Genomic DNA, 17,188 nt, shown 5'->3' with positions numbered 1-17,188 from the left:
AGACCTCAAATTAAAAACTCCTAAGGGATGTTACTTATATTAAGTATTAATATTTTTGAATATTTTTAATATTAATTTTTGAATTCATCCCCCAATAAATCTGTCTACTAAACTGGTTAGAGAAGGTTGAAATTAACATAGTAGATGTTTGCATTAATAAATTCTGCGATTCTTGTTACTCAAGACAAAAAAAGAATTGCTAATTATTAGAGTGAAATAGTTCTGCTCTTGATATGAATAAAACTTTTATTTCTGAACCATATCACATTAGAAAACCATGGTGAGGTTAAATCAACAGAAAAAAAATTAACAAGGATATATTAAAATCATGATGAGAAGTTCTGGAGAACTCTTGCAGCACAAATATGAAGGAAAAATACTTCTCTTTAAAATTATTGTGGTAATCGTTAAGATCCTCATTTTACATACTGGCTAAATAATGGAAACACAGACACAATTAAGATAGGTGATAATTTTATTGCATTGTAAAGTTAAATTTTTTTAAAAGCTTGAAAGTCTAGCATTACTTAGTATCCAATACTTTTTTAGAATTAAAAATAGCTTCAAAGCCAGAACCTAAAATGAAAACTTCAATAGGAAGAGGATAAAACACAAGAAATTATTTAGCAATAAAATTGATTGTCATATAAAACACTGCCCCAGTACATTAATATTTGACACAGTTAGTCACTTTATGACCATCACATTTAAGTGTTTTCCCATACCCTTTCCATCATATATCACATGAATCTGAAAGATGACATTCTCAAAATATAGCATATCTAATGTAAAATAATATGTGGGAATTTTTAACAGAAATAAAAATGCTTTTATAATATTTTTTACAAGCCTGTAGTTCAGGTATTTCTATGTGAATACCTGCATTTTATATTAAAGAATGTTTGAAATAAGTAATTTGAAACTATTTCAACATAAGATGAAGGCATTACCATTAAAAAGAGCAGGACAAAAAAAGATTCTGCCCCCCCACCCCATTATAATGATAAAAGAATTCTTAATAAAACAAGGAAGAAATCTCATGAATTATACACAGTCCCTTTATCAAATGAGATAATAGTTAGAAAGCACTTAACAGGATGTGGCTAACAAATAGTAGGTATTTAACAAATGTTTGTTCTTTTCCCCCTAGCCTCTATCTCCAAGGTGTATCAAATCAATAAAAACTAGCAAATGAGTAAACACTGGTTGAATTAATGAGGATGCACAATTAAAGAGCAATTAAATTGCAGGGCTGTTACTTAGCAATCATATATTAGGTTGGCTTATTATAGTTATAGACAATTGCTTTTACAAAGTCTTAGTTCTATATTGGAGCAATCCTTAGTACTTTCATAATTACTATGCAGTTTTTAAAAAAGATTTTATAAAAGGAAAAGCTGGAAAAAAAGTTCTATATATTTCTAAAAATTAAACATTTAAAACATAAGGTTAATACCTTTAGCCATTCATTGTTCTCAAGTTTTTACTTCACTATCTTGATTTTTATTTTACATTTTTTCCTTCAAATGAAATTTATAATGGACCCAGGATATACGATAGATTTAAAAGTGCCTGAGTTTAGCAAGATGCAACATATAAAGCCCAAACCTAAACTTTACTTATGACTCAAAGAAGACATTTGAATCTTGTTGTCCTGCTACATTTTTCTCAAGCTATTTATTTGCTATATAAATGAACTTTTGATCACAAGGCTGATGATTTAGATCTGGAAGAGACCTAGGCTAAGATCATATAGTCCAAACTCAAATTTTACAGATGAGGAACCTGAGGCCTAAAGAGATTAAAATAATTTGGGCAAGGTTACAACATATTAAATGCAGAATTGATGTTAGAATCTGTATTCTCTCACTCTGCATCTTAAGCAATTGATTCTAAAAATTCACACACGAAAATACTCTTAATTATACATTAACATTCTGTAAATGGACACATGCAAAATATAGCTTATCCTGTGTTAGAGGAGTATGATGCATTAGAAAAAACTCTGGCTATGAAATTAGAGGATGAATTGAAATCCATTCTCACATCTTTTCTATCGATGTGACATTAGGCAAGCCTACTAGAAAATAAGTAAATTGGAGGTCTAGAACTAATTTCAAATTCTTTCTAGCTACAGATTTATAATTTTAACTTAGGTGTTATTCTTGACTTTTTCTCTTGCCTCCCATATTCAATCTGTAGCTAAGATCTGGTGATTTTATTTTTGATATCTCTTGTTCCCTTCTCTCCTCTGATACTGCCACAATATGGTATAAGCCCTCATCACCTAAAGTCTAAATCAGTTTTAAATGAAAAAAACTGCATATTGGCTTAGAAAAAACAAAATAATATTACTGTGTCATACTGTATTCTTATTTTGTTTTTGCTTTTCCGTTTTAGTGTCCTGCTCCTGACCTCTCTTGGGGTTTTCTTGGTAAAGGTACTGGTTTTTCAATTCCTTCTCCAACCCACTTTAAAGATGAAGAAACTGAGGCAAAAAGGATTAAGTGACTTGCTTGATTTCACACAGTCAATAAGTATATGAGATGTGATTTGAAAATCTTCCTCACTTATCTCTGGCACTCTATTTACTGCATCACCTAGCTGCCTCTTTAATCACAGACTAAAGTTTTAAAATAAAATTTTCTATTCACAAATTACTTGTTTCTATCTATCCTGATCTTCATCCAAATTCCCCCCATTGGTTCTTGAATTTCTTTATGTAGATTAACATAATATAAAATGCTACTTTTTTTTACCTCTTTTGTTCCTTTTCAATAAGGTTAACCTTTGCAGTTATATTCTTAATCACTTCACTTCTTGAAGATCTCTTAAGAGGGTTAATCTATCCTCTTTCATAAGGATCTCTAACCTTGCTTATTGATCCATCCTCTATCTATACTGGACACAGATATCTTATGTCACAGGTTTGATAGGTGGTGAATTGGAGAGCATATCTGTGGATATTCTTCACATCTTAACTCAGCTACTCTATGATAATCCAATACTTTTGCTTTTCAGTTTAAAGTCCTTTAGCAAAACTAATTGATAAACACATTTTTGCCAAACCTTGTTAGGTTTACTCCATGATACCTAGATGTTATAGAAATGATCCCTTCCCAGCTTACATTTTACACCTTGCAATTTAGCTACTACTACTTGCATGTGTTTATGGATTCAAGCAGAGATGTTGATGCTTCCAAGTTGAAAGGGGATCAAAAGCTGGAAAACTACTAATGTCAAGGGCATTAACTAAAAACAAACAAACAAACAAACAAAAACAAACAAAAAAAAAACAGTGAAGGGAGGGAAAGGTTCTGAGTTTTTAACTAGAACAGTTAGGACCAGAAGAAAGTAAATTTAATTTAAATGTACAACAGATGCAACAGATAGAGCCCTGCAGTTCATTAGCATCTTTTTTTACAGATAAAAAGTGCATAATTTCATAACAAACTTAATTTTCTGTCTGGCCAATATCAGTTTCAAGAAATTTTTTTAAAACAATACCATCTCTACCAAAATAATACATTAAAAAGTAGGAGAAAGGAAAGAGAACAAATTATGAGAGAGAAGAAAACATTATAAACTATGGATATGTACTTCTTTTTAAATTTAAAGAGAGTATCCCTTATTGACATAATTCGTTAAGAGTTGTTAGAAATGACATTACAAGTTGTTACAGATATATTAAAACTCTGAATTATAACATCTACCCTCTCCCCCAGTTTTATTTAATAACCTTTGAAAACATGCAGGTAAGTGACACATTGATAGATTGCTGGGCTTCGAGTCAGGAAGATTCTGCTTCTTGAGTTCAAATCTGGCTGGATGAACCTGGACCTATGGCCTCAGTTCCTCATATGTAGTGAGTGGCAGAAGGAAATGGCAAACCACTATAGTATCTGTCATCAAAATCCCCATAGGGTCACGAAGATTTGGACAAGACTGAAAAATGACTCAATAACTATGAATACTAAGTTTTGTTAAAGGGCTACTTCTTTCTTCTCCATTAGACTATTAATACTAGATTATCATATGGTCCCTCCCAAGTGGTCATGTAAATTTCTTAAGTTTCTTTTGGGTATTGTGTTTGTATTTCAAAATTTCTGCTTCGCTCCAATGTTTACACTAGAATTGCTTGAAAATATTCTACAACTTTAAAGAGTCAGTCCTTCCTACTCCCCATACTAAACATTGAAGGGCAAGTTATTCTTAGTTATAACTTTTGCTTTCTGAAATATTTTAAGATCTCAAATTTGTAGTAGAAGCTGCCACAGCATGTATAATCCTGACCGTGGTTCCTTTGTACTTGAACATCTTTCTAGATACTTGCAGCATATTGTCTTTGAAGTGGAAGCTCCAGTTTTTGGTTGTGACATTCCTGAGATTTTTCCTTCAGGAGGTGATTAGTATATCCTTTCTGTCTTTACTTTGCTCTTAAGTTCTAAAAGATAAGGCTAATTTTCATTTAGGATTTCTTGAAATAGTGTCCAGGTTTTTTGTTTTAAAGAAAAAGTATGGTTTTCAATGAATTAAATGATTTTTAAATTGTTTCTCCTTGACTTTATTTTCCAGATGTTTTTGACATTAGATTGTATATTTTCTTTCAGTCTTTCATTTTGTTTGAGTATGTCTCTATTACTGGTTTCTGTTCAGTCTATATAGTCTAGTTTTTAGGGATTTTATTAGTTGAGGTTTAAACTTTCTCTTTAAAGTTTCTTTTCCTTCCCTCTCTTTTAAAGAACTTTTTGCTTCATTTTAAAAAAAATGTTTGATTTTCTCTATTCTTTTTCTCTTTAAGTCTTTACTTATAATTTTTTGGTATGGTAACTCTCATTCTAACCTGGATTATGGGCATTACTACATCAAGAATAATTTTTTTCTTTTGGATAGGTTAATCTGTTCTAGTTGGTCTTGAGATAAGTTATCTAGGTTCCTACACTCAAATCCACCTTTCTAGCTTAGGACCCCTATCTTTGAGGTTCTAAGCTCTGGATCTTCAATGCTTTTATGATATCTCAAGACAGAATGCTAGGGATATCAGAGGCTCTGGTTCTTAGTCTGTCCGTCCTCTTCTCAGACCTGAAAGTTCTAGTGGCTTCCAGTGTTACTAGTGTGAGTTTCTGACAACTCTTTCAGGAGGCTTTTGGGGGAAGCCCTTAATTTCTTCTGCCTTTATGCAGAGCCTCACAGATATTTATCTGGCTTATTCCAAGACAGCCTGAGAGGTTAGTGATTTGTTGGCTTGACCCAGCCATCAAGTTACTGGAATTCACTCCTTCATTAACTTACCTTGTAACATATTTAGTTACATAATTCCCCATCTCCCTAACTTCTCTAATAGAATATAAAATTTTTTTGAAGGCATAGTAGTGCAAGAATATTGGTTTAAAATTCTAGTTCCGTACTGGGCTTATATCCCAAAGAGATATTAAAGAAGGGAAGGGCAACTTTATGTGCAAAAATGTTTGTGGCAGCCCTGTTTGTAGTGGCTAGAAATGGATCCTTATCTATTGGAGATAGTTGGGTAAATTGTGGTATATGAATGTTATGGAATATTATAGTTCTGTAAGAAATGACTAGCAGAATGAATACAGAGAGGCTTGGAGACTCTTACATGAACTGATACTAAGTGAAATGAGCAGAACCAAATCATTATACACTTCAATAACAATACTATATGAGGATCAATTCTGATGGAAGTGGATATCTTCGGCAATAAGAAAATCCAATTCAGTTCCAATTGATCAGTAATGAACAGAACCAGCTACACCCAGAGAAAGAACACTGGGAAATGAATGTGGACTGTTTGCATTTTTGTTTTTCTTCCCAGGTTATTTCTAACTTTCTAAATCCGATTTTTCTTGTGCAACAAGAGAACTGTATAAATATGTACACATATATTGTATTTAAGATGTACTTTAACATATTTAACATTTATGAGACTACCTGCCATCTAGGGGAAGGGACAGAGTGAAGGAAGGGAAAAGTTGGAACAGAAGTGATTGCAAGGGACAATGTTGAAAAATTACCCATGCATATGTTCTGTCAATAAAAAGCTATAATAAAAAATAAAATAAAATTCTAGTTCCACTATTTACTAGCTATGTGACCCAGTTTAACTTATTTCAACTCTTTGGGTTTCAGCTTATTCATTTGTAAAATGATCTTTCTAGCTCCTAACCTTTGATCCTGTAAGAAAAGGGTTTCAGGTCTATCTTTGGATCTATGGTATTCAGCATACCATGAGACAATACACATAATAAAAGTTTCTATAATTCAGTTAAATTGAAAGAATTAGTCCTATTATTATGATGTATCCTCTTTTTAGTAAACAAATTCAAAATGTTTTTCTATTTAAAAAACATAATAAAAATCTATAAGTAAAAACAAGATAGTCTATTTTTCTTTGTGCTCAAGGGAATCCTTTGGTAACATGCTTATTCTTCCTTATTATTTTTTGTATATGGATACATTTTGTTTCAACATAAGATACTTCCTAGAAAATACCCAAATAAATTCTACCCCCAACCAGTAACTTCCTTGAAGTTTTGAACTAAGCACCTAAATAGTCTCATTTGAAACAGATATACTACTTTAATTTTTACAGTCACTAATTGTTAAGAAATGTTTTAATATGTCTCTTGTATTTGACTAGGTCTTAGCAACTTCATGTGGTCTTGTTTACTTTGTGGTAGTCATTACATACATTTTTTGGGCACACTTTTTTCAGTGCATCATTTTCATATGTCTGTCCCTGTTTCATTTTGCAATATTCTTCATTTCTTGTGGTATAATAATACTGTAATCCATAATATGGAATAGAGGTTATTTCTGAATATCATCAATAATCTCCTCTTGGATAATAATCCAATAATGGGATCTTATGATCAAAGAATATGAACAATTTAATAATTTTTCTTGCAAAATTACAAGTTGTTTTTCAGAGTAGCTGAATAAATCCACAGTTTCAACATTACTCAATTAGAGGGCTTGTCTTTTCACAGCTTCTCCAACTCTGGATTTTTACCATCTGTTACTGTCTAAAGCCAAATTGATAAATGTCAATGACACCTTGAAGTTGTTTTAATTTTCATTTCTCTGATTAGTAATTTTCAGATTGTTGTTGATAGTTTGCATTTCCTCTTTTGAAAACTCACATCCTTTGAATACTTGGGGAAGAGTTCTATAATACATTGTGTCAATTTCTTATTGATTAGACAAATTTTTTGAGGAGTTTTAGTATCAATAATTTCCCCCACTCAAAACTCTTTTTAAAAAATTGCATTGTTCAAATGTAATAACATTTTGATAATCAAGACTGTTACTCATATCTTTAAAAAATTCCCTAGGTTTCCTTATATAAATCTGGTCATGGAAGTAAATATAATCATGATGAAATAAGGATCTTCATATATTTTAGAAAATCATCTAATTTAATTAAAAACTGTGATTTGGGAAACATAAAAGTATTTTCCAGACATTTAGGAAGCTTGTTCTTGCTGATAATAGCAATATGGCTTAGTGGTTACAAAGTCAGCTTTGAACCTAGGATGATTGCTGGTTTAAGTCCCATTTCTGATACATATTGAATGTGTGACCCTCATAAAGTCTTAGCTCTCAATCCTCTAAGCATCTCTTTAAGACGTTATGTTGAGGGGGGGGGGAGTGGAGGAGGTGCAAGCTACAGATCCAAAGGTAATCATATTAATTTAAATAATTTAAAAACATCCTTTTTGACAGTTATTTTAGCTTATACAGATTTCCAGTCAATTAATAATAAATATAATTTTATCTGCATTTTTATTTTCCCTATTACTATGGCTAAAAGATGAACTTGAAATTAAAGCAAAAACTAAACAACGCAGAGGTGATAAATACTTAATAGTAAAGAATAAATGGTTACCACTTAATTCTAGGAAGACTGGCAGAGAAATCAAGAACTTAGTTCTAAGACTCCAAAAGCCAACCATAACAATTTTAATGAGCATGGTATTATTAGCAATCTCTTACTTGCTGGTATTTGTACTGAGAGGCAGCAGTCGACTTGAGGTATATCTATAATTTTATAACTATAAATTTATATATATTATAAATAAATTACTTAAAAAAAACCCAACATAATGGCAGTGTTAAAGTGGAATGAAACAATATTCTGATTTTAATATACTTAATTACCTCTTTGGGCCCTTTCTACTCATTGGGATTCATTTGGGGAGTAGAAGTGGAGAAGTTTTAATTGTTCCCATTACTTTTTGTTCCCAACTTACGCTCTGGCTTAAAGGTTACTATTAAATCCTTTAATTGCTATTCTCTATAACACAGATTTTGATATAAGGATTATCTCCTTTATATTTATATTTGAGATTTATCAACTGAGGAACCCAAAATACCACATTAAAAAAACAATTTCCTTTATAACAAAATCAATGAATCCATGTTGGTGGTCTTCTTCAAAGTGTCTATGTAATAGACATTAAAGAGAGACTTTTTACTAAGTTACTTTAGCATGTGCAGGCTTATCTTATTCTCTACACTTAATAGAAAATTCTGTTTAGTAGGTTGATATAGTAGTCCCATTGCACAAGAACAGAAAGGGGGATATTAAGTTATGGTCTAACATGTCAATTTAAACTTTGATGAATCCATAATCTTATTAATATGAGTACTTGCTTCACAGATTTCAATTTAACTATAACTCACCATTTGATGTTATCCTTGTCTATGACTTCCCAAATATCTCCAATAGAGAAATTACCTCAAATATAAGAGGATTTTCTTTCAGCTTTGTAACATTTAATAAACATTAATAGTTTTTAAAACAGCTATCCTTAAACCTATATGACCATCTTATCTATTATTTATTTAGTAGATAATTTATTCTATTGCACTTGTGCACATTATTTTTCTTAATATTTATGTACTGTGACCCACCATCTCTACCTCCAGATTATCCCTAATTCTGATTTTTGAAAATCACAGTGGCTTCTGGTACAAAAAGAATATTGGTATGAAAAAGATCAGTTTGTGTTTCAGGGAATTTCTTTCCATTATTCAAAGTACTAGAATTTCCCAAATGTAAACTGGTTGTTCCTATCACAATTTTGGATTCACTTCACTGTTTTGTTGCCATGTCTATCCAAGATATGTATGCTGATGGACTAACTTGAGGAGCTACTCATAAAAATATATCTCAAAACCAAACAATAATAGGCATTTTTTCTGTATAGACTGTCAGGACCCCCCCCCCCCTTTTTTTTGGAGTGGCAGTAAATTTCATCTGAGAGTGACCTCGTATTTATGCCAATAAGTACAATCTCATTTGATAGGAAAAATATTCAAAAGATTTCACCAACTATGATGTACTGGTTCTTCTGGATTCTGCCTGTCCTTTCCCATAATCTAATTTCTACCTCCTGTTTTGGACCTGGGCCCCTTTATCTCCTTAATTTCAGTTTTGTTAGTTAAGAATATATAAAGAAATTGAAAACACACTGATAGAGGGTATATACAAATATAACTAACAGAAATACAATCTGCTGAAGATTGTAAATGTAGAGGCCTGATAGAATATAAATGGCATTTAGGATCTCATTTAAATTTTTCAAATTTTCAACAGTCCATATATCTTTTTAGGATTTTGGTCTATCATGGCTTAATATATTTAATTTTCTATTCCTAAAAATAATCCACATACTGTAATAAGTCTATTAAGGAGAATGTATTACACTAACACATTTTGCTGACAGAAATGTCATTATTTGAGAAATAAAATACGAGGTCTGGGAAAAGATAAAAAGAGAGATAGTATACAATATAACTAAAAGCTAATTAAAATATAAGATATGCAAGAAAATGCTATTTTAGAATCTTAGAGAAGGAGGAAGTTTATTTAAGGAAGATAAGAATCACCTCTTTTTCAAAGGAAAATCGGCTTTTCCACTCCAGAAGTGTGAGGCCAGGACTAACAGGACTTCTTTCTATCTCTTACTTTTTCTTCATGGATCTCAATTAACAATTATTTTATTTTAGGGGCAACCTTATGAGTGGTCATAATGATTTCAAAGGCCCTTCTACTCAACTATACTGGTTACTGATCCCTAGAATTACTTTATTAATAGAGTCTGTAATATTATTTTGTGCTAAGTCTTTAGTTAAAGAGACAGAACATACAAATGTCTGATTAAAGTAATATAATAACTCAATTGCTGTTATACAAGTCAGCTCATCAATCAACCAAGAAATGAAAATGAATGATTGTATATTCTTTGGATTCTTGAAGAGAAAAAGGGTTAGAACACTTGAGGGCACTAAAATGTCCTGAAACATCCTGTTCAACCAAAGTGAAAAAGGGAGGTGTGACTTAGCATGGATAAAGAAGTCTTGGGGGAGTGGAGGTGGTGGGGGGAGAGAAACAGTTGGGAAAAGGTAGTAGAAAAAGGAAGGCTTAGAGTCAACCTCACAGTTTTACTAAAAGTTGGCTCTGTCCCTTTGACATTGTAAATACAGCAAAGCAGAATTGCATTAGCTCAAAAGAAAAACAAGATGTACATACAGACATCTCCACTCCAAATGTTCATATGACTTATTTATGTCCAACTTGTGGTAGGGCCTTCTGAACTCATATTGGTCTGATCCCAAAATAGTGATATCATTTTGGTCCTCTTCAAGCATGAAGGATAACAACCAATTGCAACAATTCATCCCAGAAGTATTTTTATTTACTCCAGCTACAAACATTCATTATTATAATCATTGTTAAGTTGTATGCTATATACTATATAACATTGCTTCCAATGACTCTGGAAGATTTTGAAAAACCAGATTTTGATTTAAGATATTATAATGGCTTTGCGCATGTGTCCAGAAATTTGTTGGTGCATAGTCCCCCCCTTAGGGGGGACTAAAGGATATTTGGGTAGGAGACATTTCAGCTCAGGTAGCAAAATAAAACAAATGTGATTTATCTAACAGTGAACTGGGACTCAGTAGTACAGTAAAATGGCAGAATACAATTGCACGTCATATACACCCCCCCCCCCCCCACACACACACAGGTCAAGCATAGCAATAAGGGTAATATTACAACCATAACTACCCTACAGATTGAAATACTGGCTAAATTTAAGGTAACATCACATAATTATATATGTTATTAAATGTTGTAATTTCAAATTACAAATGTTCAAGGAGAATTAAGGATAAAGAATAGTAGTTTTTTTGGATTAAGGATATATTTATGTATAGAAGCAATATTTAGTCAAAGCTACAGCAATAAACCATTACAACTTGTCTAACTCAATCCTTATGAAAATGGAACAAACCCAAGCCACAGGACTTTACAGGTTCAATTTTTTAAAACAAGTACTGTTAAAAAACAATTTAAAAGCTCAAGTAAAAGACAAAAGTTATAAATTTAAAGGCTACAGAAGGCACAGAGAAGAAATGAAATGAGAGATTAAAAAAAAAATGTGTTAGAAGTTGGCAAGAAGAAAGAAGATGGAAAATTAATGGATGATAAAAAATACCACTGACTTGCAAAGGGAAAGAGCCAGAACATTAAAGGATAAAATGTGGGAAGGAGGAAAAGATGCTTTTGGAATAGGAGAGGAAGAAATTACTTTGAAACAGAATTAAATAACTAATCACTTTGCTCAATTCTCTGAGCCAATTTTCTATTTAAAATTTTTTTTAAATAATTTACCAGCTATAGGTAAAATTTACTCCATAAGAAATAGTCTTACAATAAATCTCCTGACTTAATTACACGGGTTATTTGCAAATATTTAAAAAAGTTAGAATTCCCTGGAAATGAAGTGTTTATTTTAAAAGATAGTTACCAAAGAACTGACATAACGTTTTCCTTATAAAACAACTTATTTGAATTTTTAATGTCACACTAGCAATTATTTACATGTACCAGTGTCATTCTAAAGATGTGATATGTTGTCCGCAGTTTATAATTCCTTGTACTTCTCATAGCTATTTGCAATACAAATATATTAGATGTGCCTAGAAACTTCCCTTAAAAGAGTTGACTAATAGAAATTAATTATTTTAATGACCTCTTTAAAAAGTTAACATTTCGAAAGCCTTTTAATATGTAAGTATTCATAATACTATTATTTAGGAAAAACTAACTATTACAACTATACTACTAAAAGACCTGAACTCAGAATTTACCAAAAATGGCACTCACAAGTGCTATTAAAGGAAACACTTCGTCCTTTCCCCTCCAAAAATTATGAGTTTATTTCAGCACTAAGTTATTCTAAACTTTACAACCATATTAAAAAAACTTGTCTAATGAAACACTATTTTGAGGGTTGGGGGAGGAAGACATAAAAGAAACTACCACCTGCTATACAACAGGATCCAGAGAATGTCCAAAGAAATAAAGTCCAAAGGACTTCTTTAGAAGCGTTTCATAGCCACCAAGGTCCAGTTGGAAGTTATCCTAATGGTACTTTTATAATAAGGCTTCAATAAAGGTTTAAAATTGATTGTTCAGAATGTCTAAAGAAAAGAAAATCATAACTTTGGTCAATTTTCTATGTTTTCTTACATATTTGATGCTGAGTTTAAAAAAAAATAATTACAAATGATCTATACTTTATGCTTCTGAAATAAATTATTTTAAATATATATTTAGATTCGCCGAAGTTATTGATTCACCTTCCAATTTTGTGTCTAATAAGAAAACTGGACACGGATATAAAATTATTAGGGTGATTGTTGAAATCAACAGATACAAACTTTAACCTAAAAAAGAGAATATTATTATAGTCAAGTTATCACAACCCAATGTTTTCTATCATTGCTATTTCATCTATTGATGCCTCTTGCGTCTTGATAAAGTATTGTATGTGCAAAGCAAAGAGGTTTAAACTTGTATGACCTTGACCAAGTCGCCTCTTAAAATTTTATCTTGGATTGGATTGGAGAGATTATTGAATTTGAAATTAGTAAAACTTGGATCTGAGTAGTTTTAGAAAATTAACTTTGTGACATTGGGCCTCTCAATGTCCCAGTTTTCTTAACTAAAAAAATGGTGATGATAGCACCTACAATATAAGGTTGTTGTGAGTGAAGATTAAATGAGATAACATGTAAAATGTTTTACAACTCTTAACATGTCATAGAGATGTCAGCTATGATTACTTCTCTATTAAATGAGGCAGTTCGACTAAATGATCTTGTCTACTGCTATATTCCTTGATGTTATGAATACCTGGTTATCATTTTATTCTCTGTACATATTTCTTATGAGAATTTGAGACTGAATTAAATGTAATGAATGACTTCGTTTTAATACAGTTATTCAGTGGTCAAAAAGAAGCAAACATCATTACAAAAAGGTACTTTCTAAGATCAAGTTACATTCAATCCTTTCTAAGATAAATAAATGATATTTATTTCCTATGTAACTTTTCTTTTTAAAAAAATGACAAAAGTTGTGAGTCAACCTTGAACGATACGTAAAACTACCAGTCACAGTCCTGATAGTATAAACATTAGATGGGTGTGACTAGCTAAACCTACCTAGTGTAGGCTGATTCCAGCATATATTTATTAATTTTCTTTTCCCACAATTAAGTCAATTGGTAGCTAAAAGTATCAATAGATTAACAATCCAAAAACCATCTACTGATACCGAGTATGCCACTAGTTTTTTCTAATCTAAGCTGTTTCTACAGATAGAATTGGTGATGGTAAGAGCTTAGTGGTAAGTAATAGGGAGAAGGTCCTGGAATTAAAATAGAGTATCAAAGACCACTCTGTGGTACCAAAGGAAAATGCTACTTTATCCAATTACCAGCCTGGGGACTAAAGAAATTCGTCAAAATGCAATCTGTGGTTAGCACAATAGATGCTTAATAGATATTTACTGATTGTTATTAACAATAAACTAAAAATGTAATCAAATAAAATTTTATTACATTAAGTAAAATTCAATTATATAAACTACTCTCCCTTATATATGGATAACAGTATAGTTTTTAATACTAAACTTTCACTCCATCCAACCTAACTTCATGTGAGGTTTTAGTTTGACACTATTTCCCAATTTTATGCTTCACTTTCCAAGAAAAAAATTTTTTAAATGGCTATTGACCAAAAGCTCTGCACTTAGAATGAGAACCACCTTTTCAGTGTTTTAATTAAAAACTTGAAAACAAACCAATCACAAAAAAGGACAAATTGATGTACTTCTAATTGGGGTGATTTCAGATAGAAAACCATCTTTGGGTCAAAGGTCCAGAGAGAACTTTAGGGGGAAAAAGTAAACCAACCCCAAACACCTCACTGCTAATTTTCTCAACCACTTCCTTCAAACACACCATCACCAGAAAGAGAAAAGTCCTCGCCAGGAGTATGTCACTGACAGCATCGATCAACTTGCTTGCTCTAGCATAAAACCAAACAATCCTAGTGCTTTCTTAGGATACAAAGATGAACAGAAAAATTTCATTACTAGTCCCGGTGCCCTCCATAAAAAAAAGAGGCGAGTGTGTGAGTGTGAGTGTGTGTGTGTTAACATTGAACATTTTTTCCCCCCTTCAAAGTAGTGTGACAAGGGCTCATCATTAGCTCTAAACGCAAAAAAAAAAAAAAAATTTCCCAAAACAAACACAAAGCCTTCCCCCGCCCCGTGAGGCCGCTACTGCTGCCGCTGCCCCGGCCCCGAGAGTCGGGGTGTACAGGCACGGGCCCCCCACTGAGAGATCGGCGTCTCTCGGGCCTGCAGTTTCTGTTCTCCCGAGTCCTAGGGGACGCAGCAGCAGCAGCTACAGCAGCTGCAGCCGCCGCCGCCGCCATGGCAGGGACACGGGCACTACAAACGGAGCTCCCCCCATGCTTCCTCCACTAGGCCTATGGGGACTCGGTCTTCACATGGCCCCGGGCCGGGGGGGGGGGGGGTGAAGAGGGGAGGGCTCTTCAGCCCAAGGTTCGGCGGCTGGGGGGGAGGGGGGCGCGTCTTTCGAACCCCGCCGGTCGGGGGCTAGGGGCGCAGGCGGGTCCCTGGGACCTCCACCGGCTCAGCTGGGAAAGCTACCCCTTCCTCGACACACCCCCTCCCCCCCCAATCGCTTGCTAGACCAAGCACCTTCTCCGTTAGAGCGACCGGTTGGCGGGCGGGGGAGGGAGGCGCGGTATACCGGGGAGCTGAAGAGGAGGATGGAGGTGGCTGGGGATGGCGGGGGTGGTGGTAGTGGAAATGTCTCTTACCCGAGTTACTGAGGAGGAGGAGGAGGAGGAGGCGGTCGGAGCGCGGCGCAGCAGGGAGACAGAGGGGTTGGGTGGGCGCGACTGGGAGTCACACGGGAGAGAATTAACCCCATCACCAGCCCCGGACACCGGCTCCAGCGGCTACCGCTGCTAAAGAAGACCCGCCCCCCCCACCACGCACTAGCCCTCGTCCACCTCCTCCAAGGGAAGCTGGCCAATTGGTGGTCTGAGAGCTGAGGAAAGACATCAATCTCCACCAATCAATTCTCGGAATCCGCCCCTTTCTACTCCCTCCCCCCCATCCTGCTGTGCCCCTCCCGGGCCGCGGTCGAGCTAAGTGCCAACCCTACTTCAGCCCCGGAGAAAAAAAAAAGGGCCAATCGGCTTCAGGGATCTCCGCTTGAGGGACAAGGCCACTGGCCAATCCCTGGGTCGCTCCGGGTGATAAGCCTTTTCCTTCTCTCGTAACGAGGCCACCTTTTCCCACGAGTGGGATTCTGAGGAAGGGGCTGAGGTAGGATGAGGAATCATTCCTGAGTCTGAAAAGACGACCTTGCGCTTATGTGATTATTACTGTTAGAAATTAGGAAACGCTCTTGAGTTCTAAGAGGGGTCTTATTAGGAAAGCTGGTCCTCCGAGCTTTCAACACTAGGCTTCAGTAGCTAAGGGAGACGGTTCCCCCACTTCCAAAGGGGAAACTACAGCTCCCATCAGGATATGCAACATTCTAAAGAACTATTTTCCCTTTATCTTCCACTGAGCATCATGGGAATTGCAGTTTCCAAGAGAGGTTTGCAACTTTGGCCAATGGGAAGGGAGAAGGCAGGGGGCGGGAAGCCAGTAACCCTCCCTCAGCCCGCTTTTTCTCAGGAGTGGTTAGGGGCTACCGCGGTCTTTTCCTTTTCAGTGTTTCCCGTCCCCTAGATCCGAGGATCTAGGAAAGAAAGCTATCTCAGGAGATATTCTTAGAAACAAGACTAGGGTTGTCCCCGCCTTTCCTTTCGCCGCGCCTCTTGACGTCACTTCCGTTAATGGGCGTGCCCATGCTCCCAAACCCTTGGCGGGACCCTGAGCTTCAGAATTCCTCTCCGACCAGGTGAGGGTCTGATTTCACCTTAGTGGGCAGTTATCCTCAGCGCTTCCCAGGTTTAGAAGGGAAATATTGGAGGCTTAGTAGGGGAAATGGGTGAGGAGTGTCTTAGTGTTTTGGGGGAGAATGAAGGAAATGGGGACGGGGGAAAAAGCAGAATTTCTATGGCTTGTTGCGCAATGGAGAGTATGCTGGACGTGTAGATCGGAGCATCTAAGTTCAAATCCAGCCAGACACTAGCTCTGTAATTCTGGGCAAGTCACTTAACTTCTGCCTGCCTCAGTTACCTCAGCTGTAAAATGGAGATAATAACACCTATTTCCTTCTGCCCTTAGATAAAATAAGATCATATTTGTAAAGCGTTTTGCAAATCCTAGACTGGTAAAGGATAACAGAATTTTTCCCTTTACTCTTCTGGCCAGTCAGCCAAGCATTTATTAAATGCCACTATAGGAAGATATTGTACTAAATGCTGGAGATTTAGAAACAAAACATCCCACACTCCACCGCAAAAACATGTTCCATTCGACTGAGGAGCTTGTGGGAGACATTCTAGTGTTTGCTAAGAGCTATGGACAAACAAGATAAATACATCATAATTGAGAGGTAATTTCAGAAAGAAAAACACCGTTAAGGCTAGTTCACCGTCAATTTAGGAAGGAAACAAGCTTTTGTTAAGGTACTTAAAATCTCATTTGATCCTCACAACAACCTTGGAAAGTAGACACTATTATTAATTCTCATTTTACAGTTGAAAAAGATCACTTAGGTCAGATAAGGCCAAAACAGTGATTTTGGATATTGTATAGTTAACAGGGGAAAGAAATATGTTCTTGAAGTTGGAGTACCAGAGTTTACATGCTATC

The 17,188-nt window shown here is 34.9% G+C and overlaps 2 protein-coding genes across 3 annotated transcripts in view; one reads left to right on the top strand and one right to left on the bottom strand.

Annotated features, from left to right (window-relative positions):
- Nucleotides 1-15,360, bottom strand: part of R3HDM1 (R3H domain containing 1) — a 172,508-nt gene extending 157,148 nt beyond the window's left edge. The window contains exon 1 of the mRNA XM_031960004.1: nt 15,232-15,360. The gene's annotated coding sequence lies outside the window, so the exon portion shown is untranslated. The remainder of the gene's footprint in view (nt 1-15,231) is intronic.
- Nucleotides 15,361-15,544: 184 nt separating this feature from the next.
- The window catches only part of ZRANB3 (zinc finger RANBP2-type containing 3), a 192,053-nt gene continuing 190,409 nt past the window's right edge, over nt 15,545-17,188 (top strand). The window contains exon 1 of one of the 2 annotated variants that reach the window (XM_031960014.1): nt 15,545-15,745. Coding sequence is in view for 1 of the 2 variants with exons in the window: in XM_003763827.3 (XP_003763875.2) it covers nt 16,264-16,328 (65 nt within the window). In the remaining variant the exon portion in view is untranslated. Of the gene's footprint in view, nt 15,746-15,954; nt 16,329-17,188 lie in introns of those variants that run through there. The other variant, XM_003763827.3, reaches the window with a different exon arrangement.

The sequence above is a fragment of the Sarcophilus harrisii genome, chromosome 3 (assembly GCF_902635505.1).
Source record: "Sarcophilus harrisii chromosome 3, mSarHar1.11, whole genome shotgun sequence".
Classification (NCBI taxonomy): domain Eukaryota; kingdom Metazoa; phylum Chordata; class Mammalia; order Dasyuromorphia; family Dasyuridae; genus Sarcophilus; species Sarcophilus harrisii.
Note: the sequence above shows the minus strand (reverse complement) of the source record. Positions and strands in the feature narration are given on the sequence as shown.